The 18,936-nt window shown below is 43.9% G+C and overlaps 1 protein-coding gene across 11 annotated transcripts in view; it reads right to left on the reverse strand.

Annotated features, from left to right (window-relative positions):
• Nucleotides 1-18,936, reverse strand: part of fgfr3 (fibroblast growth factor receptor 3) — a 69,291-nt gene that overhangs the window by 43,002 nt on the left and 7,353 nt on the right. For all 11 annotated transcript variants that reach the window (XM_042223730.1, XM_005929659.2, XM_005929658.2 and 8 more), the window contains exon 3: nucleotides 980-1,252. In XM_042223730.1, the coding sequence (XP_042079664.1) occupies nucleotides 980-1,252 (273 nt within the window). The remainder of the gene's footprint in view (nucleotides 1-979; nucleotides 1,253-18,936) is intronic.

The raw sequence follows: 18,936 nt of genomic DNA on the forward strand, positions 1-18,936 counted from the left end.
ATGCCCATTTTCTTCCCAGTTTTCTGCCAAACAAATCACACTGTGTGTGTGCATGTGTGTGTGTGTGTGTGTGTGTGTGTGTGTGTGTGTGTGTGTGTGTGCGTGTGTGTGTGTGTGTGTGTGTGAGGAGGTGGGGTGAGTGAGCAGAGAGTGAACTCTCTCATTTCTTGCCACCCCATCTGCTTTCAATGATGAAATGTTTCAAGCTAATTGCTTTCTAATTAGTTGTCAATAACAGGCTCAGTTGGTGTCCATGAGTTTTACGGGTAAATGCGGCTCCACTTTTAAGCACACACACACACACCCACACACAGAGCCTCCCCCACCCCCTACACAAGCATTCCTATTAGAGCTCCGCTTGCATCGCACACTTGTTTAAAATGTTTCCCATCCCCTCGCCGGATAATGAATTTCACCTTTGAGTATGCATCAGGAGGTGGGAATCTGTGTGAAGCTTGGCTGGGTGTTAGCTGGTGAAAGCCTGTACCGGTATGCTGGATATGTGCTTGTGTGTGTGTTGGTGTGTGTGTGTGTGTGTGCAGCTTGGCAGGCAGATGACATGGAGCTGAAACTGAGCAGGAGTAGCAAATAATAGAAATTTCCTCCTGAGCTAAGTTTTCAGTGTTTCTCTATAAACAGCTGTCATGTAGAGACAGCGCTACTGTAACTGTTTGAGTATATTTATTGATAGAAAATACTTTCAGACTCGGTTTGTCTGTCAGACAGGCAGAACAACCGAGACAGGTCGGATTTCAGAGAGCTCTGCGAGGTGCAGCCAAAGCGCCTGTTTCTGCTGGAGCTCTGCTAGTAACTCAACTATCTTAAAAATATTGTGGGTCTCGTATCCTATTTAAAGCTCAACAGTTAACGTATCTGCCTTCCACTTTTGCATTTAAATATAAGGCTAGATGGCCCTACTCAAAGTTTTCAGATACTCAACAACTTTTGTCTTTTCTACACACTTTCCCCACGCTCTCACCTGTCACCCTGATGGTGTAGTTGCTGAGCAGCGTGTTGCTCCGAGCGAGCCGGCACGAGTAGACCCCGGAGTCGTCATACGACACATTGATAATGCGGAGCATCCTCTGGCCCAACCGTATCCGGTTGCAAGGCACAAGTCCAGCGCCGTCTTTTAACCACACAATAGGCTCCGTGTGGTCTTCCTGCTCTTCCGGGTCACATGACATTTCCAGAGTGTCCCCGATGCCCAGAACATAGTCCTCCAGGAAGGCCGTCTCACTGGATACAGGGTCTGCAAACAAAAAAAGAAGGAATGGTTTATGTAAGAAGAAATTTTTAATAAATGCAATCAACTTCATGCACGGGGTCAGTATTTAGCCTCACCTCTAAGTCAAAAAACAATCTGATAATAAAGCAAGATCGGACACCTCTGCCCATATCAACCTTCAAAAAAGCAATAAAGTAGCAGAATTAAGTAATTTGACCCTGGAAGTCAGAAAAGTGCAACTTTTTTTTAAATTGTCGAGTATGCAGATCTGTGTGGAAATGACCTCCCCACCCTCACCCCTCCCTCCCTCGTCTCCACGCCTCCTCCTCAGCTGGCCCTGGTCAAACACCAGCTCATTTACTCCGCGAGCTCCGTGAGCCAGCTTGGTTAGAGCCAAGGAAAAATCAACATGTTTACAAGCCTTGCTAAGGATGCCAGCCTCCACTGGAGGACGGTGGAGACATGGAGGGACACGTCTGGATAAACAAACTCTGGCTCCCCTCGTGTCTCCTGCAGTCCCCTCATTAGAGATGTCTTCTTATTCTGAACTTAATCACACGTCATCACCCATTGCAGAGACACAAGAAAGATGGCCTTATGCGCCCACTGGTTTATTTACTAGCTTATTTAAGCAAACACACTTTAAAAAACACACACATTTAGGACACTTACGAGGACGTCACAGACGCTTTCACACACGCGGGAATGTAGCCACTGTAAAAGTCTTCGAATGAGCTGCTCAGGCAACAGGGTACACAACGCACACTTGTTTGCTCGCACAAGTGCACACCCACCCACCCACCCATGGGAAACAGTGAATGAGGTGTGTTAAGAGTGTGATTTGCGATGGCAAATACACCCACTGTTGACCCGCTAAAAGGGCAACGATGTTACTCAAGCAGCGATCGTGAACGCAGCCCTCTGGAGAAATGCTCCATGATTTAAAAAAAAAGGCCAATTAATTTACTAACTATCACCCTGATATTAAACTTAAACAAGTAACGCACAAAGCAACTTCAGCCATTAGATAAATGTGTTGGAGTCAACAAGCCCAACGCATTTCTCCCATGTAGCGTGGATCATGAATAAAATGAACGGGACAGATGATTTGTGCGTCTTTTTCTCTGTCTTATTGCATCCATCGACCCATTAAAAAATCCTGGAGATATTAAGTCAATGTGCTGAACGCCGCTGTGCAGTTCTCTGTGTAGCCTCTGGCTTTGACAGCCGCATTTACAATGCTTTTTGTTCAAACAAAAAAAAGGTCCATTCAGGAGAAGAAAAACATTGAGGCAACAGTGCCGAACGCATAAATCCAAGCCCAGCATGAATGAATGAATGAATGAATGGCTATGGAACAAACGCAGAATACAGGCCACAGAATATCTCCAGGTCTTAAAACATGGGAAATTTGGGTTTATGACATAGATATAATAATCTCCAGAGACTCATAGCTCACTTGTGCTTTATGGAAGGCGAGCGCTCGAGCACAACCTCGTATGGCAGCTCTGAATGAGCAGCAGCAGCAGCTAGAAGTGTTTCTTTGTATGAGGCACTCACTTGGTTTAGAACCATTTTTATTCCTTGCACACAATAATGTGCAACCATTCAAAGAGTCTCACTTTTATGTGCTAAAGTTTTGATATATATACAAAAGGATTGGCCAATATTAGCATACAGGCTTAAAACATGCCACAAAGTTGCCCTTCTTTCCAGAAAACTGGTAATATTCATAATGTGTACAAATCTACTCTAAGCAGGCTATGGCTTTAGTGGAGAAAAATCTGGATTAAGCAGTAAAGTTTATTTAATTAGGATTTGTTAATAGCAAGGCGAGGCGTTCATGTGATCCAGCTTGCAAAACAATACTTTTTTCCTTTTTCACTTTGATCCTGGGGAAAATGGATAGGACAAACATTTGCACACCACTTGGATGTTTACACCACCAGAGGCTAAACAAATGCAATTTACAGAAAGAGCAAAACAAAGAAAAAATATACTTCTTGGACGTTAAGGGAGGAAAAAAACCCTCAATTTTTCAGATGTTGCACAAAGGAGCAAAGAACCCTTTTCTTAGTCACTATCAATGACCAAATATGTGTTTCTTTCTCAGATCCTGCACTTTGAAATGCAGATTTGGAAAGTGCTTTGAATAAAAAGTGGATTTTTGGTTTGAAAAAGCCTCACGCCGTGCCGGCTGCACAACCTCTCAGGACAGATGTACCAGCCGGTGAGCTCGGGTGGAGACCCGGGTCTCCACGCTGCACCTTTCAAGTGAAACTTCTCCTACGTGAAGTGATGTGTTTGATCACACTGACAAGAGACGGCTCTTTGAGCGGCAATAAAATGTGCTCGTGGTGGTGAGTCACAGAGAAATATTCCTTAATTAGCAGCTGATCACCTAAAGAAAAAAGAATCCGGCTGCTGTGTGCCTAGCTGTGGAAGAATGGGGTTTTAATAGGCAGCGTCTGGGTGGGTGCTTATGGAAGAGACTAAATGTGAAGCAGGGTGTTGGTCGGGCACTTTTTTCCTGCATACAAGTTAAGATAAAAAACAAATCAAAGGTAGTTTGATTCATTTCATTCAGCAGAATGAAGTAAAACTCGGCCACAGCGTCTCACGTGGTTCCCTGCATTTGAAAGAGTGAGGCCTAATAATCTGAAATGAGTCCTTGAAAGACCACAGGAAGCTTTCCCAGAAACCTTAGCAGGAGCCGAGGAACTACAGCGCTACTCAGACTAAAGAATAATTGGCTACTTTGAAAAAAATCATAATGCAGACTTTCAAAATAAACTTAGATATTAAACACGAGTTCTGATGAAAACGCAGGGAAAATCATCAAACCAGAGGCGATTCATCCTGAGCACAACTATCCTGCTGACAGCATCCAGTCTAGATCAGGGGTCGGGGACAAACTCATTTCACATACAGACCACTTTGATCCTTAGTGTATGGAAGCCCGTTTCCGCCACTAAATAAAAACAAAAAAGCTTGTATCCATAACTCGAAATTTCGAGTTAGCTCTGCCAATCAAAAATATACGTGAATGAGGTCGCTTTCTTGTTACCCGGAAGCATATCGCGCAGAGGAACGCGCACTCAAAAACGGATCCCAACAAATTGGCGCTTTTGCGAATACGTTTGCTGATAGTAACACCATGTGATTCAGCTAATAACACGGGGATTTCATCATTTGTGAAGCCAGGCTGAAAACACTCAGCAATCTGTGCATTCACGACTGGATGTAATACCGGTAGCTTAGCTGTAGCATTTGTAGCTAAGGGCTTCAGCTTCCGCGTAACAAGGAAATGACGTCATTCACGTAGATTACTGATTGGCAGCGCTAACTCGAAATTTCGAGTTGCTTTTCTCAAAATTTTGAGTTAATAAATCGAAATTTCGAGTTAATATGTCGAAATTTTGAGAAAATAACTCGAAATTTTGAGAAAATGACTCGAAATTTTGAGTTATGGATCCTTTTTTTTTGGTGGCGGAAACAGGCTTCCATATTAGTGAAACTCCCCTTTCTGTCAGTGTAAAGAAGTTTAACAACACAGTCAACCACTGAGATATCCTAGATACAAGAAAAAGAAGTGCAATTTCAACAGTACACCTCAGGTTTTTTAAATGATAAATGCTGTAGTAAGAAATCTGTCAGCACGACTCTCAAACTGTAAGAGTTACAGAAGAAGTGTATCCAATAGATACACTGTGTAATCTTTGGTATCGCATGAATGGTCATATGGGAGGTCTTTATCAGTAAAGATAAAGCTGTAAAAGTTACGAAAATACAGTTAAATGTTGAAAATGAGTGCCTTCTTTCACATTTACCGAAGCTCTCCAGTTGGACGTCTTTGCAGGGACGATTCTGGGTCCTGGTGTTTGACACCCCTGATCTAGATCTTCCTGCCGTGTGTGTGTGTGTGTGTGTGTTTGAGGGGGGAAATCTCCCAACGGAACCTGCAGCCAGCTGGAAGCAATGTGTGATGTGTGTTTTTGAGTGTGTGTGCTAGAGTGGATGTGGGCTCTGATATGTGTGCGTATATTTGTGCAGTACAGGCTGGACAGTCACTCCATAAATCAAGAGACCCCTGCCCTCCTGGCCCTTCTAACCCTCGCGGCTCAATATCATAACAAATAGCCCTTCAGAATAATATAAAGTCTGTCTTTGAGATAGGACCGCGCGCTGTCCGCTAACGTGCCGCTCACAGACCCCATCTTTTTCTGCGCCTCTGAAGAGGTTTATTTATCCTCTACAAACTTCTCGATGAAAAGGCCTCTTTATGTGGGGGAACCTTTCCACGCCTGTCTTTCTCCCACTCGAGCGCACACACTGAAGGACTGAGCGACGGATCCCGAGGAACAGGAAGGAGTGTAGACCAGACTGAGAAGCTGTCGCCGTGGCCGCTGTCATATCAGGACTTTTTAAGGGAAATTCTCAAGTTGTCAGCAGATCTCAAAGGTTTTCGCTCTGAGAAAGAACACGAGGTTTTGATAGAGATGTGAACAAATGCAGACCAACATCACAAATATAAAAAACTGTGCAGTCTTGAATAAGGCACGCTCCTCTCTGCCTTCTCAGTGCGTGCATGTGCATCCCTGGGCTTTCCTGTTTCTGTGGTCTGCCACCCTGTTTTCACTATATTTGTTTACATGTCTAGATCCGATTTTCCCCCCTAAATCTAAGCTTTTGACGCCAACGTCTGAGCGATGGGGGAAAAGAGGAAGATCAAGCAGGGTCGAGTCGAGCAAGAATCCTTAAGATGCGGTTTTATATTACGTTCTGTATTTGGGTGGGATGTTTCCTGATACGTATCCTTCTTGACACATTCAGAGTGAAGAGAGCATTTTCTGAAGTTCACATCCGTCAGTAAACAAGTACGTTGATGCATCACGATGCTGCATTTTGATGAATTCATTTTCTGCTCTGAAGGAGGCGAACACGTCGAGTTTCATCTTTCAGCGCTGAGAGACTAATCCTTAAAAAGTTTGGTTGTTTAAGTACCCTTCCTAACTTCCTGCTGATGATGGTCCGGGTTGATTTATGAAGCTGCTTCAGTCGGGCTGTTTTACATAAGGCAGAATCCAAACTGGTTCAAAGAGGCAAGAGGGATCGTAAATGGTGACCGATAACAGGACTCACTTTCTTCGGGGAAGGAGGGCTTAACAGGTACTTTTATTGAGCCTGGTACAAAAGCAGGAGCACATACTTTTTCAGACCATATCTGCTTCTAAACTGCTCTTGAAAGTGATGGATTCCAGATGGGCCGGGGAGACGTTCATCTTTATCAAGCGCCCTCTTTTTCCTCCTCCTCCTCCTCACTACAGCTAATAACACAACAAGGCCATGTTTCCAACATGTGCAGAGCGTGCCGATGCTAAACCAGCAGCAAACAATTTAGCAGCAAATGGTCTTTTCAAGAAGGTAATTAGTTGTTTGCTTCTACTGCAGAAAAAGGCCGGACTTCGTCTTTTTAAGCAAATACATCACTAATTCAACACAGAGCAACAAACAGGTTTTAGGATTTTACACAGAGAATGACTAACTTTTGCTGAATCTTAAGTTGTTTTCACACATATGCACGTGCAATGTTAGGAAAATGGTTTTCTACTCTACTCTAAGACTCAAGATCCCTCATTCACACACAATCATACAAGCAGTTTTTTCTATGCCTAAGCGCTTTCTATCCAACATTCACACACATCCAAGCTCTGATGAACACATCACAGAGCAACTTGGGGTTCAGTTTCTTGCCCAGGGATACTTTGGCATGCAGGCCGGAGCAGCCAGGGAATGAACCACCATGAGTGGATGACTCGCTCTTCCTCCTGAGATGTAGTCAGCCCAGATCAGAATCAGGACATGTTTTCAATTTGTTCAGCAGGAGATTTTCATAATCTCCTCAGAGAAAAGATGCATTGTATCAAATTTAGCTACTAGCTAATTTTAATCTGCAGATCCTGGACAGGTCAAACAACAGACAAAAATGTATAAAAACACATCTTCAGTAAGCAAATTACACTAATATGATCACTTTTAATCACTTTTATTTAGGCTAAGGTCCTGTCTGGGTCGGGCGTGCAGGAGGAAAGACACATGACGCATGCTCGCTATGACTCCGCCAGATGCTTTACGTGCACTGTTCTCACTTTTTAAATTATCAACCATGATAAAGAAATCATAAACACTAAGATAAAAAAATAAAGTTACTTAGAGTTATAAAAACACTAAATTGCCCTCTAAAGATATTTCCCGAAGAGCTCGATGAACGCAGACGGACAGCTTGGTTCGGACCATGATGTCCTCCACAGCAGCCCGTCTGCTCACTGTGTCCCGCCAACAGATTCTTTTACTTCTGCTTCCTATGTTGTAAATCCAGACCGGCTGCCAACCGTTTGGCAAACTCAACACCCCCACCAGACGAGCCAGCATCACATGACCTTCAAACAGGATCTGTGGAACCCCTACCCACCCCACAAACCACCCCCAACAGCAACAACAACCATCACCTCCCCTCGCCATAAAGAGCGCATTTCTCTTCCTCCATTTCACAGCTATGCCAATTGTAAATCCTGCTCATCTCAGAAAAGCTCCCCCCACACTTTGCTTTTTCTCTTTTTTCGAAATGTGCTGCAAAACCGCTAATCTCTCTTTAATATGGTTTGGCCGGATGTAAATACCTTCGGACAATGCCCCTAATCTGGGCCAGCCTGACAACCTCACACCGTTGTGGAGAAGCCTGCCAGGAGGAGACTGGAGAGAAAAGAGGGATGGCTCGGTGGAGATCAAGGAGGAAGGGGGAAAGAGAGGAGAGAGAGGGGTGAGGTTTCCCCCAGCTTGTTGCCTCTATTCTTCTGTGAGCCTGAGCCGCGCCTTCTCAAAAGAGCCTCGAAAATCAAGTTAAAGATAGACGTTGCCTCTAAACATCCCGCCCCGGCCTGTGCCAGCCTTCCCCCTCCCTTCCTCCTCCACCTCATCCCTCCTCGGTGGCTGGCCCTCTACTCAGTTGCGCTAACGAGCATCGGAAGCTACTGTACATACAGGGTATCCTGGCAGCGCCCAATCGTCTTTGCTCCTTTCACACCCTCATCATCACCCCCCACCTCGCCTTCATCCCTTCAGCCTCAGAATAGGACCGGGGTTTGGTCCACGGTAATTGTAATTCCAAAGACGAACTGGCCTAGTTTCAATTCAACAGACAAGTGTAAGAAGCTCGCCCCACAACGGCCAGGATGTCTGTGGAGTGTGTGTGTCTGTGTGTGTGTGTGTGTGTGCGGGCCTACTAAACAACATAATCACCCTTCCCTGAACAACGCGGAGGAACCAATCTGATTACAGCACAGCTTTGAATTCATACGTCACAGCTTCTTACTCGAGTGTTCCTAATAGAGCGAGTAGTCGAGTAGTAGTAATTTCTTATACAGCATGCTGATTTAGTGCCACTTTCTGGAAAGTCAAATCACTCATGATTTCCCAAAGACTTTGAGGAGAAGGGGGGCAGACCGGTACTCGGAAAACACTTAGTGAATGTGGGAAATCGGAAAAAAGGTAAAACTCGAAAAACCTGAGCAAACGCATGAAAAACAAACGTTTCTGCAAGAACTGAAAATGTACAGGGAGTGCAGAATTATTAGGCAAATGAGTATTTTGTCCACATCATCCTCTTCATGCATATTGTCTTACTCCAAGCTGTATAGGCTCGAAAGCCTACTACCAATTAAGCATATTAGGTGATGTGCATCTCTGTAATGAGAAGGGGTGTGGTCTAATGACATCAACACCCTATATCAGGTGTGCATAATTATTAGGCAACGTCCTTTCCTTTGGCAAAATGGGTCAAAAGAAGGACTTGACAGGCTCAGAAAAGTCAAAAATAGTGAGATATCTTGCAGAGGGATGCAGCAGTCTCAAAATTGCAAAGCTTCTGAAGCGTGATCATCGAACAATCAAGCGTTTCATTCAAAATAGTCAACAGGGTCGCAAGAAGCGTGTGGAAAAACCAAGGCGCAAAATAACTGCCCATGAACTGAGAAAAGTCAAGCGTGCAGCTGCCAAGATGCCACTTGCCACCAGTTTGGCCATATTTCAGAGCTGCAACATCACTGGAGTGCCCAAAAGCACAAGGTGTGCAATACTCAGAGACATGGCCAAGGTAAGAAAGGCTGAAAGACGACCACCACTGAACAAGACACACAAGCTGAAACGTCAAGACTGGGCCAAGAAATATCTCAAGACTGTTTTTCTAAGGTTTTATGGACTGATGAAATGAGAGTGAGTCTTGATGGGCCAGATGGATGGGCCCGTGGCTGGATTGGTAAAGGGCAGAGAGCTCCAGTCCGACTCAGACGCCAGCAAGGTGGAGGTGGAGTACTGGTTTGGGCTGGTATCATCAAAGATGAGCTTGTGGGGCCTTTTCGGGTTGAGGATGGAGTCAAGCTCAACTCCCAGTCCTACTGCCAGTTTCTGGAAGACACCTTCTTCAAGCAGTGGTACAGGAAGAAGTCTGCATCCTTCAAGAAAAACATGATTTTCATGCAGGACAATGCTCCATCACACGCGTCCAAGTACTCCACAGCGTGGCTGGCAAGAAAGGGTATAAAAGAAGAAAAACTAATGACATGGCCTCCTTGTTCACCTGATCTGAACCCCATTGAGAACCTGTGGTCCATCATCAAATGTGAGATTTACAAGGAGGGAAAACAGTACACCTCTCTGAACAGTGTCTGGGAGGCTGTGGTTGCTGCTGCACGCAATGTTGATGGTGAACAGATCAAAACACTGACAGAATCCATGGATGGCAGGCTTTTGAGTGTCCTTGCAAAGAAAGGTGGCTATATTGGTCGCTGATTTGTTTTTGTTTTGTTTTTGAATGTCAGAAATGTATATTTGTGAATGTGGAGATGTTATATTGGTTTCACTGGTAAAAATAAATAATTGAAATGGGTATATATTTGTTTTTTGTTAAGTTGCCTAATAATTATGCACAGTAATAGTCACCTGCACACACAGATATCCCCCTAAAATAGCTAAAACTAAAAACAAACTAAAAACTACTTCCAAAAACATTCAGCTTTGATATTAATGAGTTTTTTGGGTTCATTGAGAACATGGTTGTTGTTCAATAATAAAATTATTCCTCAAAAATACAACTTGCCTAATAATTCTGCACTCCCTGTAGTGTGAGAACTTTTTTTCTTTTCCTGCTTAAATCCATCAATGTTCTTCTTCTTTTACAAAACAACTCATCACGTGATTAGCAACAAGACAAATGAATGCACGCATGAACAGCTAAACATCTGGACCACAAACACGTTTACTGCACATCTGACCTGAAACAGAGTTTCAAAGGGTTCAAAGTGATGCCTGAAGGCGTCTCAGCTGATGGAAACCATCTCCGAACACACCGACGGAGCTCGCGGAGATGCTTGATTCAAACATTAAACTTTGACCTCAACTGACCCCGACCAGGACCCTACTCTGACCTCCCAGTGTGGCAAGTGTACTTCTGATACTCTCCAGCGGCGACGACCCTCCCCCGCAAAATCTCTGGCTCGACAATGATAGCGATGTGTGTGCGTGTGTGTTAAAAAGGAAAGTGTGCCTTAACACTGATCACAGTACTCAACTCGAGCACTCAGACACACATTTACAAAACAAGCCTAAATCCTGGATCGCTCCGTGTCTAGTCTGTTCCCCTTGGCAACGGTGCAAACTTTGATGGCGGCGTTGTGCATTCATCTGGTGAAGAAACCTACAGTAATCGTATTTACTCTCTCTCTCACTTAACCGACTTAACAAAGAGCTGAAAATTAAAACCTCAACTGGGGTTTTGGTAATTAGCCTATCAAGCATTAACCGTGTTTAGGTGAATTCAAGTAAGAAGAGTTGGAACCAGAAACATGTTGCAGGAGATAAATGTGTCCTAAGTAAACTTTAGATTGATGTCTTTTGTGTTCCTTTGGGGAATTTAATTGAAACTCAACTGATATCAAGCAGCGCATACATCAGCATTATTTGGTCTACCTTTGTTAACTCGTGTCCCAGGGTGGTTGGGGGGGTTTGCGGTGTATGTTTGCATGAGACCTGGGGTTGGGATCAGCAGGATGTGAAAGCGTTTACTGCTCTGTTTATGATGCGGTTTATTAGTGTGGCGGGACCGTGCGGGTCTCTCCCTCAGCCTGGTTCCAACCTGCCTCCTCTGAAACCTGCTGCTGGGCTCAGCCACATGGTTCAGATCACCTGGCGCACGGTCAAAAACATCCCAAGCTTTCTGGGCAACCGACCACTTCGTCACTTCGTCTCTCTCTTCTTCTTCTCGCCTTGCTCTCCCTATAGTCGTTTTTTTGTTCTCACTCTAACCTGACAAGGAAAAATGAGGAACATGTCACAGAGGACGTATCAAGATTACAGCTCCCTGCGGGTCGTTGTCTGAGCGCGGTGAAAGCCTTGAATGAAGTACTGTTAGAGTATGTTAGCTTATGAGAGCAGGGCAGGGGCAGGAAAAGCCCTTTAATCCCATCATCCCTGCCTCCTGCTTCCCTCCAGGTCCTGCCTCCACTCACAGCACAGGCTGACCGTAGAGAGGAGCCTCTGTTTGGGGCGAAGAACAACTGGAGCACAGTTGTCCGAAGACATCTACACTGTTACATTGTTACCACTGTGCAAAAAAGGCTTTTAGAGCCAGGGATGATTTTAAAAAGCCTGGATTTCATTTTAAACTCACTAATGAAAAAATTGATTTTATTAATAATTCTAAGTACAAGACATGGGCAGCTAATATTGCTAACTACTTAGCAGTTGCCCAGACAGCTTGATTTACTTGCGGTAACCAAATCAGTTATCAGGATGGCTGAAACCTGCATGTGATCGCCTACGCTCCTTTAGCATCCATTGGTGTTTCCACAGCACTGCATACACGTGAAAAATTTCAGTTGCATTCTTGTTCGACCAGCACCAACTTGTCACTGAGCAAAGAATTCAAACTTGATTTTTACAGTTAAACGGCTAGAGATGATAGCTAAAAGCTGCTGCTGGTGGCGGGTTGTAGGCGGCTTTTATCTGCGAAAATAAAAATGAGAGAAATGCCTCAACAGTTTATAAAATTACAAATTAACTGCTCTTCCAGCCTTTATAAAAAAATGTATTTCAAAGCATCGTCATATGAGCGAAGCGTGTTGCTGTACAGTTTTTGGAGCGCTGCTGTAGGTTGCTGGTATTTAGCCGTGCTCCGTGTTGCCTCTTTATCAGCTGGAGCTGTGCTCTCCTTTGTGGAAGTCTGACTTTACAGATTCTGTCAGTTAGAGGCCACCGAATCAGCAGGGTGTCAGAAAAGTAAAGATCGGGTTCAGTTCTATCAGCGTTGTTGAAGTTACTCCTTGTCAGCCGAGGAAGTCGATAAAGGTCACCGATGACATCATAGCTCCTAACGAAGTCTGATGCAGGGTGACGCCCCAAAATGCAGCGAGTGGACACATTTGGAAAAACAAAGAATCAATAATATAAAAAATGAAGTGAGGCTGTTTCCTGGTTTGATTGTGACGGCAGCCAGCAGATAAACCACTGACTGCATGGTGCACGGGCGACGGGGAGAAAGACGGCGCACGAGGCGAAAAGACGGCCAATTAACACATCCACCGCGCTCAAAACTAACATTTCATGGGAGTTCTGAAAAAGGAAAAAAAATCTGATGGTTTAGAAAAAAACCAACATAAAAACAAATCTGGAGTCAGCTCTTCTGTCACTGCTCTGCTGCTAGCCAGCACACCGAGCGCTCTCGCTCTCTTCTTTCCAGGGAGGAAAAAGGCTTCCCTTACGCTCTGCAGAGGGCACAAGGCTTTATTATTTTAGCTCTCCTGGCAAAATAACATAAAGGGGGGGAGAGGGGGGAGAGGGGTGAGAGAGCGAGACGTGGGAGGGAGTTTGGTTTCAATATTAGATGTGTCAGCTGCCCTGGATGCGAGGGAGCATTAAACAGAAGCGCATGCAAGGGTGTGAGTGGAGACCCCAGGTCTTTTATTTTTGGTTTTTTTGGGGGGGATCAAGGCAGGAAATAGATGATTCAACCAAGAAAGAACGAAAGAAAGAAACTACTGCTCATGTATAACCTTTTTCAGTCTTACTGCATCACAGTCACCTGTTAAAGTAAAGGAGACGAAATAAAAGAGCAGAGGGAAAGGCACAGAAGAAGAGGAAAGACCCAAAGACCGGGACAGGGAAAGGAGGGATGAAGGGGAAGGAAGACAGAGGACAGAAGAATATGAAAGAGATGCACACACACACAATCACACACACACGCACACACAATCACAAGCAAGGAGGTTATGTCATACTGCGCAGTAACTGCTTCCCTCCATCGCTCCCCGACACACACGGCATTAAACACTGTCTGTTGGCTCTCTGGTTCCATTCACAGAAATGTAAATGGGGTGCAGCAGAGCCAGACAGCTCTGCTTCTGGTTGGTGGTCAGTGAGAAAGAAAGAAAGAAAGAAAGAAAGAAAGAAAGAAAGAAAGAAAGAAAGAAAGAAAGAAAGAAAGAAAGAAAGAAAGAAAGAAAGAAAGAAAGAAAGAGAGAGATGGACCTGTTAGGAGGAGGGAGGCCTGGAGTAAACTTGCTCACCATGTGACTTTTATTAGGCTAATTATCTTGAAAATACACGTTATTAATGACTCAATATGCTTCTGACTCCCGCTAACGAGATCCTTTATTATAAGTTAGATAGCGTGTCCTCTGATACAGCGGAGACCTGTAAGACAAATGAAGTACCTCCGCTTCATGGAGGAACACTGAGTTGAGTTTCTGTATAGAGGAAATAAAGACATGAGTGCTGTTCATATCACTGTAAGGATGAGTATGAGTGAGAACGGTGGAGTAAATGCAATTAAAAATGGTAATTGGTGCAAATAGAAGAACAAGAAAGTGGAAAGACAGACGTAAGCTACTATTTGTGTGGCCCAGAAGACAAGTGGGGTACACAGGGAGAGTCTGGGGGCTTAATGATGGGTGGGACATGAAGCCAGGACTGTGACTCTCTTGGTACTTGTGTGTGTCTGTGTGTGCTGGATTTCTAACAGCCCAGCGTGCAACCTGCCATCTGTTTGACTCTGCCAGCAACAAAATTACCTCTTCCAATGGGGTTGGCTCAAACCGCGCGCACACACACACGCTTACAGTCAGGTTGTTCACATACAAACACGTTTAGACATGCACGGTGTATATTGGGTACATTTTGCAATCATCATCCATCTTGAAGATTCAAGTGAGATTATGCAATTGAACCAACGGTGGCAATAAATCCACATGTCAGCAGGACAGAAGGCAAAACAGAAAGAGTGAGACACCTAACTTAAAAAAAAATCCTGTCAACCCATCACTTCACAGTGCAAAAATATTTTGTCAGCTTCAGCTGTGGCTCCAGTTGACTAATCGCCAACTCTCTTTTCCCCGTGCGCCCTCCGAGAGCGGTCTTCCTGATGTGATACAATGAGCCTTTTTATTCTGCTCCATGTCTGCCTTATCTGTTAAGTATCTCAACAATTTCCTTAAGGGGAAGCTTTGTAATTAAAAGCCCGACCGTATGTCAACGCCACTGTCAGCCAGCGGGCTAAGAACCGCCCTGAACTGCAGCCAGGGGTAGAGCAAAGGGCATGCACAGGTGTGTACGAGGCAGGCGAGTGTGCGTACGTGCTGCAAACATCATCTGGTGGAAAAAAAGAAACGGAAACAAAAAAAGAAGGCAGTGGATGCAGGAATCAAAGAGCTTAGAAACTGATGGAGATATGAAAACTTGCCAGAGAGGAGAAAAATGAACAGATACACAGGACGCTTTAAGGCTTAAAATGTTGTATAATATATGTATGCATTCAAATATGGCAAAGAAGAATGCAGAAAAGGTGGCGGGGAGTTAGACGTGACCAGAACACACAGACGGGCCTTTTTCATCCATAATTCATTGAACGGTGTGCAGAGAGGATTTCAAAGGGCATTAATGAGGTGTAATAATACATGCATAGCTGTGGCCTGCAGACACGGCTCATACGAAGGCCGCGGGCAGACAATGACCTACTGATCTACAGCTGTCTGCTAATTTTTTGTGTTTCTTTTTTGCCTACCTAGTGAAGGTGCACCAAGGTGTGCATCCAACTCGTACCTGACAAAGACGGGTTTTCTTTCACACAGCAGAGGTCCCAACATACAAGCCGGTTTTTGTTTCACAGTATAGCACAGTTCAATCGGAGCATTTTCACTTCAGTCTGTGATCTGATATGAAAACCTTTAATAACATTTTGCTAAGCAACAGGCTTTTTCCTCTAATGCTCAGCTGTGTGTTATCCTTGGAAAAACACTGCGTCTAGACAGTGCTGCCTAATGCATAACGTGCTTAGAAGGACGAGACAACACAACATGTTTTAATGTTGATTTAAATGATCAACTACCATTTATTACTCTTTGTTAAAAAACTGTGTGAATACAGTAACATGTGTAGGTTTACAGATGTAAAAACTGAACACTGGTGCCAGTGTTTGTACAACTGCAGAGAGTCTAGGAGAAATACCCCGCTATGATCCCTTGTGAGTTTGTTTGTAATGATTAATTCCCATCCACAAACGTGTCTGAAATGCCTACTGGATTAAATGCCTGACAGACTGAGGACAGAAGTGCCATTGTTTAACAAATCATCATTCAAAGCTTGTTTGGCCTGAACATTTACTCCACTTGCCAGAAAGATTTCTCGATAATGTTGCCGGGGAAATGAGCCTTCGCGCAGACACTGTGAAAACCAAAACACAACACAACGGAGGAACTTTTTACGCTGAAGTTGTGATGAACAGGCAGCCACGCTGAGCCCACACATGTACAGAACTGGCTAATTACAGGCTAGCGATGTGGAGACTGCTCCACCATAAACAATTAGAAATAAAAATACTAATAATATGCAAAATAAGACCAAGAAGGTACACGAGTATTGCTTTAGGGCTTAAAAAAAGAAAGAAAGTGCATCGGATGACTAATCGTCAACACGATCAGTGTCATTGTGGTGTGATTTAAAATAGATGCTTGTTAAAGATCAGATGATTTATTTTTAGTCACTCTCTATAAAGAAATAGGACTAAAAAATAAGAGTTAAAAACAAGAAGGTTTAAGGAAAACTTTGCACAGCTGGCAACATGTGCAGACCTATGAACATAAGAGCGTTTGAGCTAAGTAGGTAAACACAAAGGCAACTAACAATCCTCTTACATGAGCTGTAAGATCACTTACAGCTCATGTAAGAGGTGACAAGGAAAGGACTTGATGGTGCTAGAATGATAGAGCCAACTGGATTCTCCACAGGGACATCTGAGCAAGAAAGAGGGGAAACTCGGACTGACCAGAAGTCTCAGGGACACTCAGGGATACTGGAAAGGAAAGAGCTGCTGTGGGTGGGTATTAATAATGATAATAATAATAAAAATAAACATCTGACTAGAGGGGTGCTTGCTTTACAGCAGCACAGTAAAGCGCTTCTGCTGTGACAGTAGCAACATCCTGATTAAACACATCAATACATCCATTACAAAGATTACATAGAACTCTTCCTCCAGACATGAGATGGGAAACAGCTGACCACACCATAAATGCTGACTGGAAACTATCTCTGTCCACACACACACACACACACACACACACACACACACACACACACGCATGCATGCACGCACGCACGCACGCACGCAGGTATAGATCTGTTACCTTCAGGAAGATGCTGTCACCATCAAAGACTAACAGCACACATCAAAGGTTTTCGAAAGTGTGTAGAAGTGAGCGTGTGTAGAAAAAAAGTAAGAAACAAGGAGAGGCAGAGAACGAGAGTGTGTGTGTGTGTGTGCACTCATGCTTGTTTGTGTACTGATGTGTGTGTGAACTGTAGAGCATGAGCGTAAATCGGCAAATGCTGAGGTTTTAACGAGTCGCCTAATCACCCAAACACCTCCTGCTGACATTTACAGTCCTTGCCGATGGGGTGGCGTGACCACACACACACACACACACACACGCTCACACGCACACATTTTCAGTCTCTAAACGGGACAAACAACTTGCTTTCTTCTCTAGTTGAAGGACACGGTGACCACACAACCACGGTGTGTCTTCCTCTCGCTCATGCGGACACACATTTTCTTCTTCTGCCTTCTTTTATTTATAATGTCGCATTAACTGCAGACTCTGCTCACGCGTAAACACAAATGTGCGCACACAGCGATGCAATGGCAAAACTGAATGTGCATGTCTGCTGATTCACATGTGCCGTATACTTCCATCAGAGCTCCGCAGGGATATCAGCAGGGGGTGTGTGTGGTCAGTAAATACTCAGGGAAGGTTACGAATGACACACACACAGTCTCTGTTCTATGTCATCAGTCTCTCACATCAGTCAACTTGGCCTCTCAAACTTTTTTTTTTTGTCACAGCAAATGACACCAGCTCTTGGAGAAATAAACAACGCTGCGCACTGACACAACTTAACACACACCACAAGGCCTGCTTACCTCACACACACATAAATAAACACCCAGAAAACAGCTTGACTTTAAACAGGATTTTTAAAGACCCACTATATTACCATTAGATGACTTTTTAAAGGGTAATTACGACCTTTTTTTCTACTATGATCTATTACTGTTACTTGTTAAGAAGGCATTGTGGCAAATGTTTATGCTTAAAAATAAAGCGGTTTCCTTCTATAACTTCTATCCAGCACCCAACAGAGGTCAGTGATCACAACCAGAGTTCAACCAAAACAACTACACACTTTAAACATACTGAAAAAGATCTGAATTGATATTTAGAGGCCAGCTGTAAACCTTCAAGGGCATATTTGTCCTTAACACCTGCTGATCCTGACACACACTAATCCACACACTTCCCCCCAAAGTCACACAGTGTCACACACGGAAAACACAAAACCTAAGTGACAACTTTGCAGCCCGGTGTTGTGGTTGCTGAGGGGAAATTGTGCCATCTGCCATTAAACAACACTCATTTTACCCCTACTGCTCGTCCATCTGTGGATGTGGGGAACTCTCCTGGAGGCCAGAGGGCCACGGGGGAGACAAGACGCAGGCCAGAGACGCCTACGAGGAGCAATCCCAACTGGACAGCAATGAATTGTCAACACTTGAGATTCTTACTTTTTTAAAAATCAATTTGAACCTGAAATTTGGGGATTTTTAATAGTTTCACATAAAATAAAAATGTAGCTTCAACCCTCGAATGCAGAGTAGTCCTCTTAGCCAAAGTAAGGGTGTGTCTGATATTCCCTTGTTGGTATTTCTGCATCTTCATAGTAATGTTGGTCTGGGATCAACATTCAAATAGACCAATCACGTTGTTGTAATGGAAAAAACGGGAAAACTGTTTTTTTTTTAAATATTAAAGTCTATTCTTGAACCAATGATAAGCATTTTAAGTGTATTCTTTATTAATTTACACAACACAATAAACATGTTGTCAAGTTAGCTTGATAACTGTCGGTGTGCTAGTGTTTGTTTTAGCATTAGCATTAGCCAATTTCTTGGCTAATGCTAACTCAATGCTCAGATAATGTCATTGATCACTTTTAAGATGATGTGTGAACAAAACCAACCTGTATTTACTACTATTTCTGCTATGACTGAAAGAAAAACAGCTAACAGCACTTCCATGACAACCCCCCCCCCCCCCCCAAAC

Source organism: Haplochromis burtoni, unplaced genomic scaffold (genome assembly GCF_018398535.1).
Source record: "Haplochromis burtoni strain Fernald_Lab_line unplaced genomic scaffold, NCSU_Asbu1 Contig_119, whole genome shotgun sequence".
Classification (NCBI taxonomy): Eukaryota; Metazoa; Chordata; class Actinopteri; order Cichliformes; family Cichlidae; genus Haplochromis; species Haplochromis burtoni.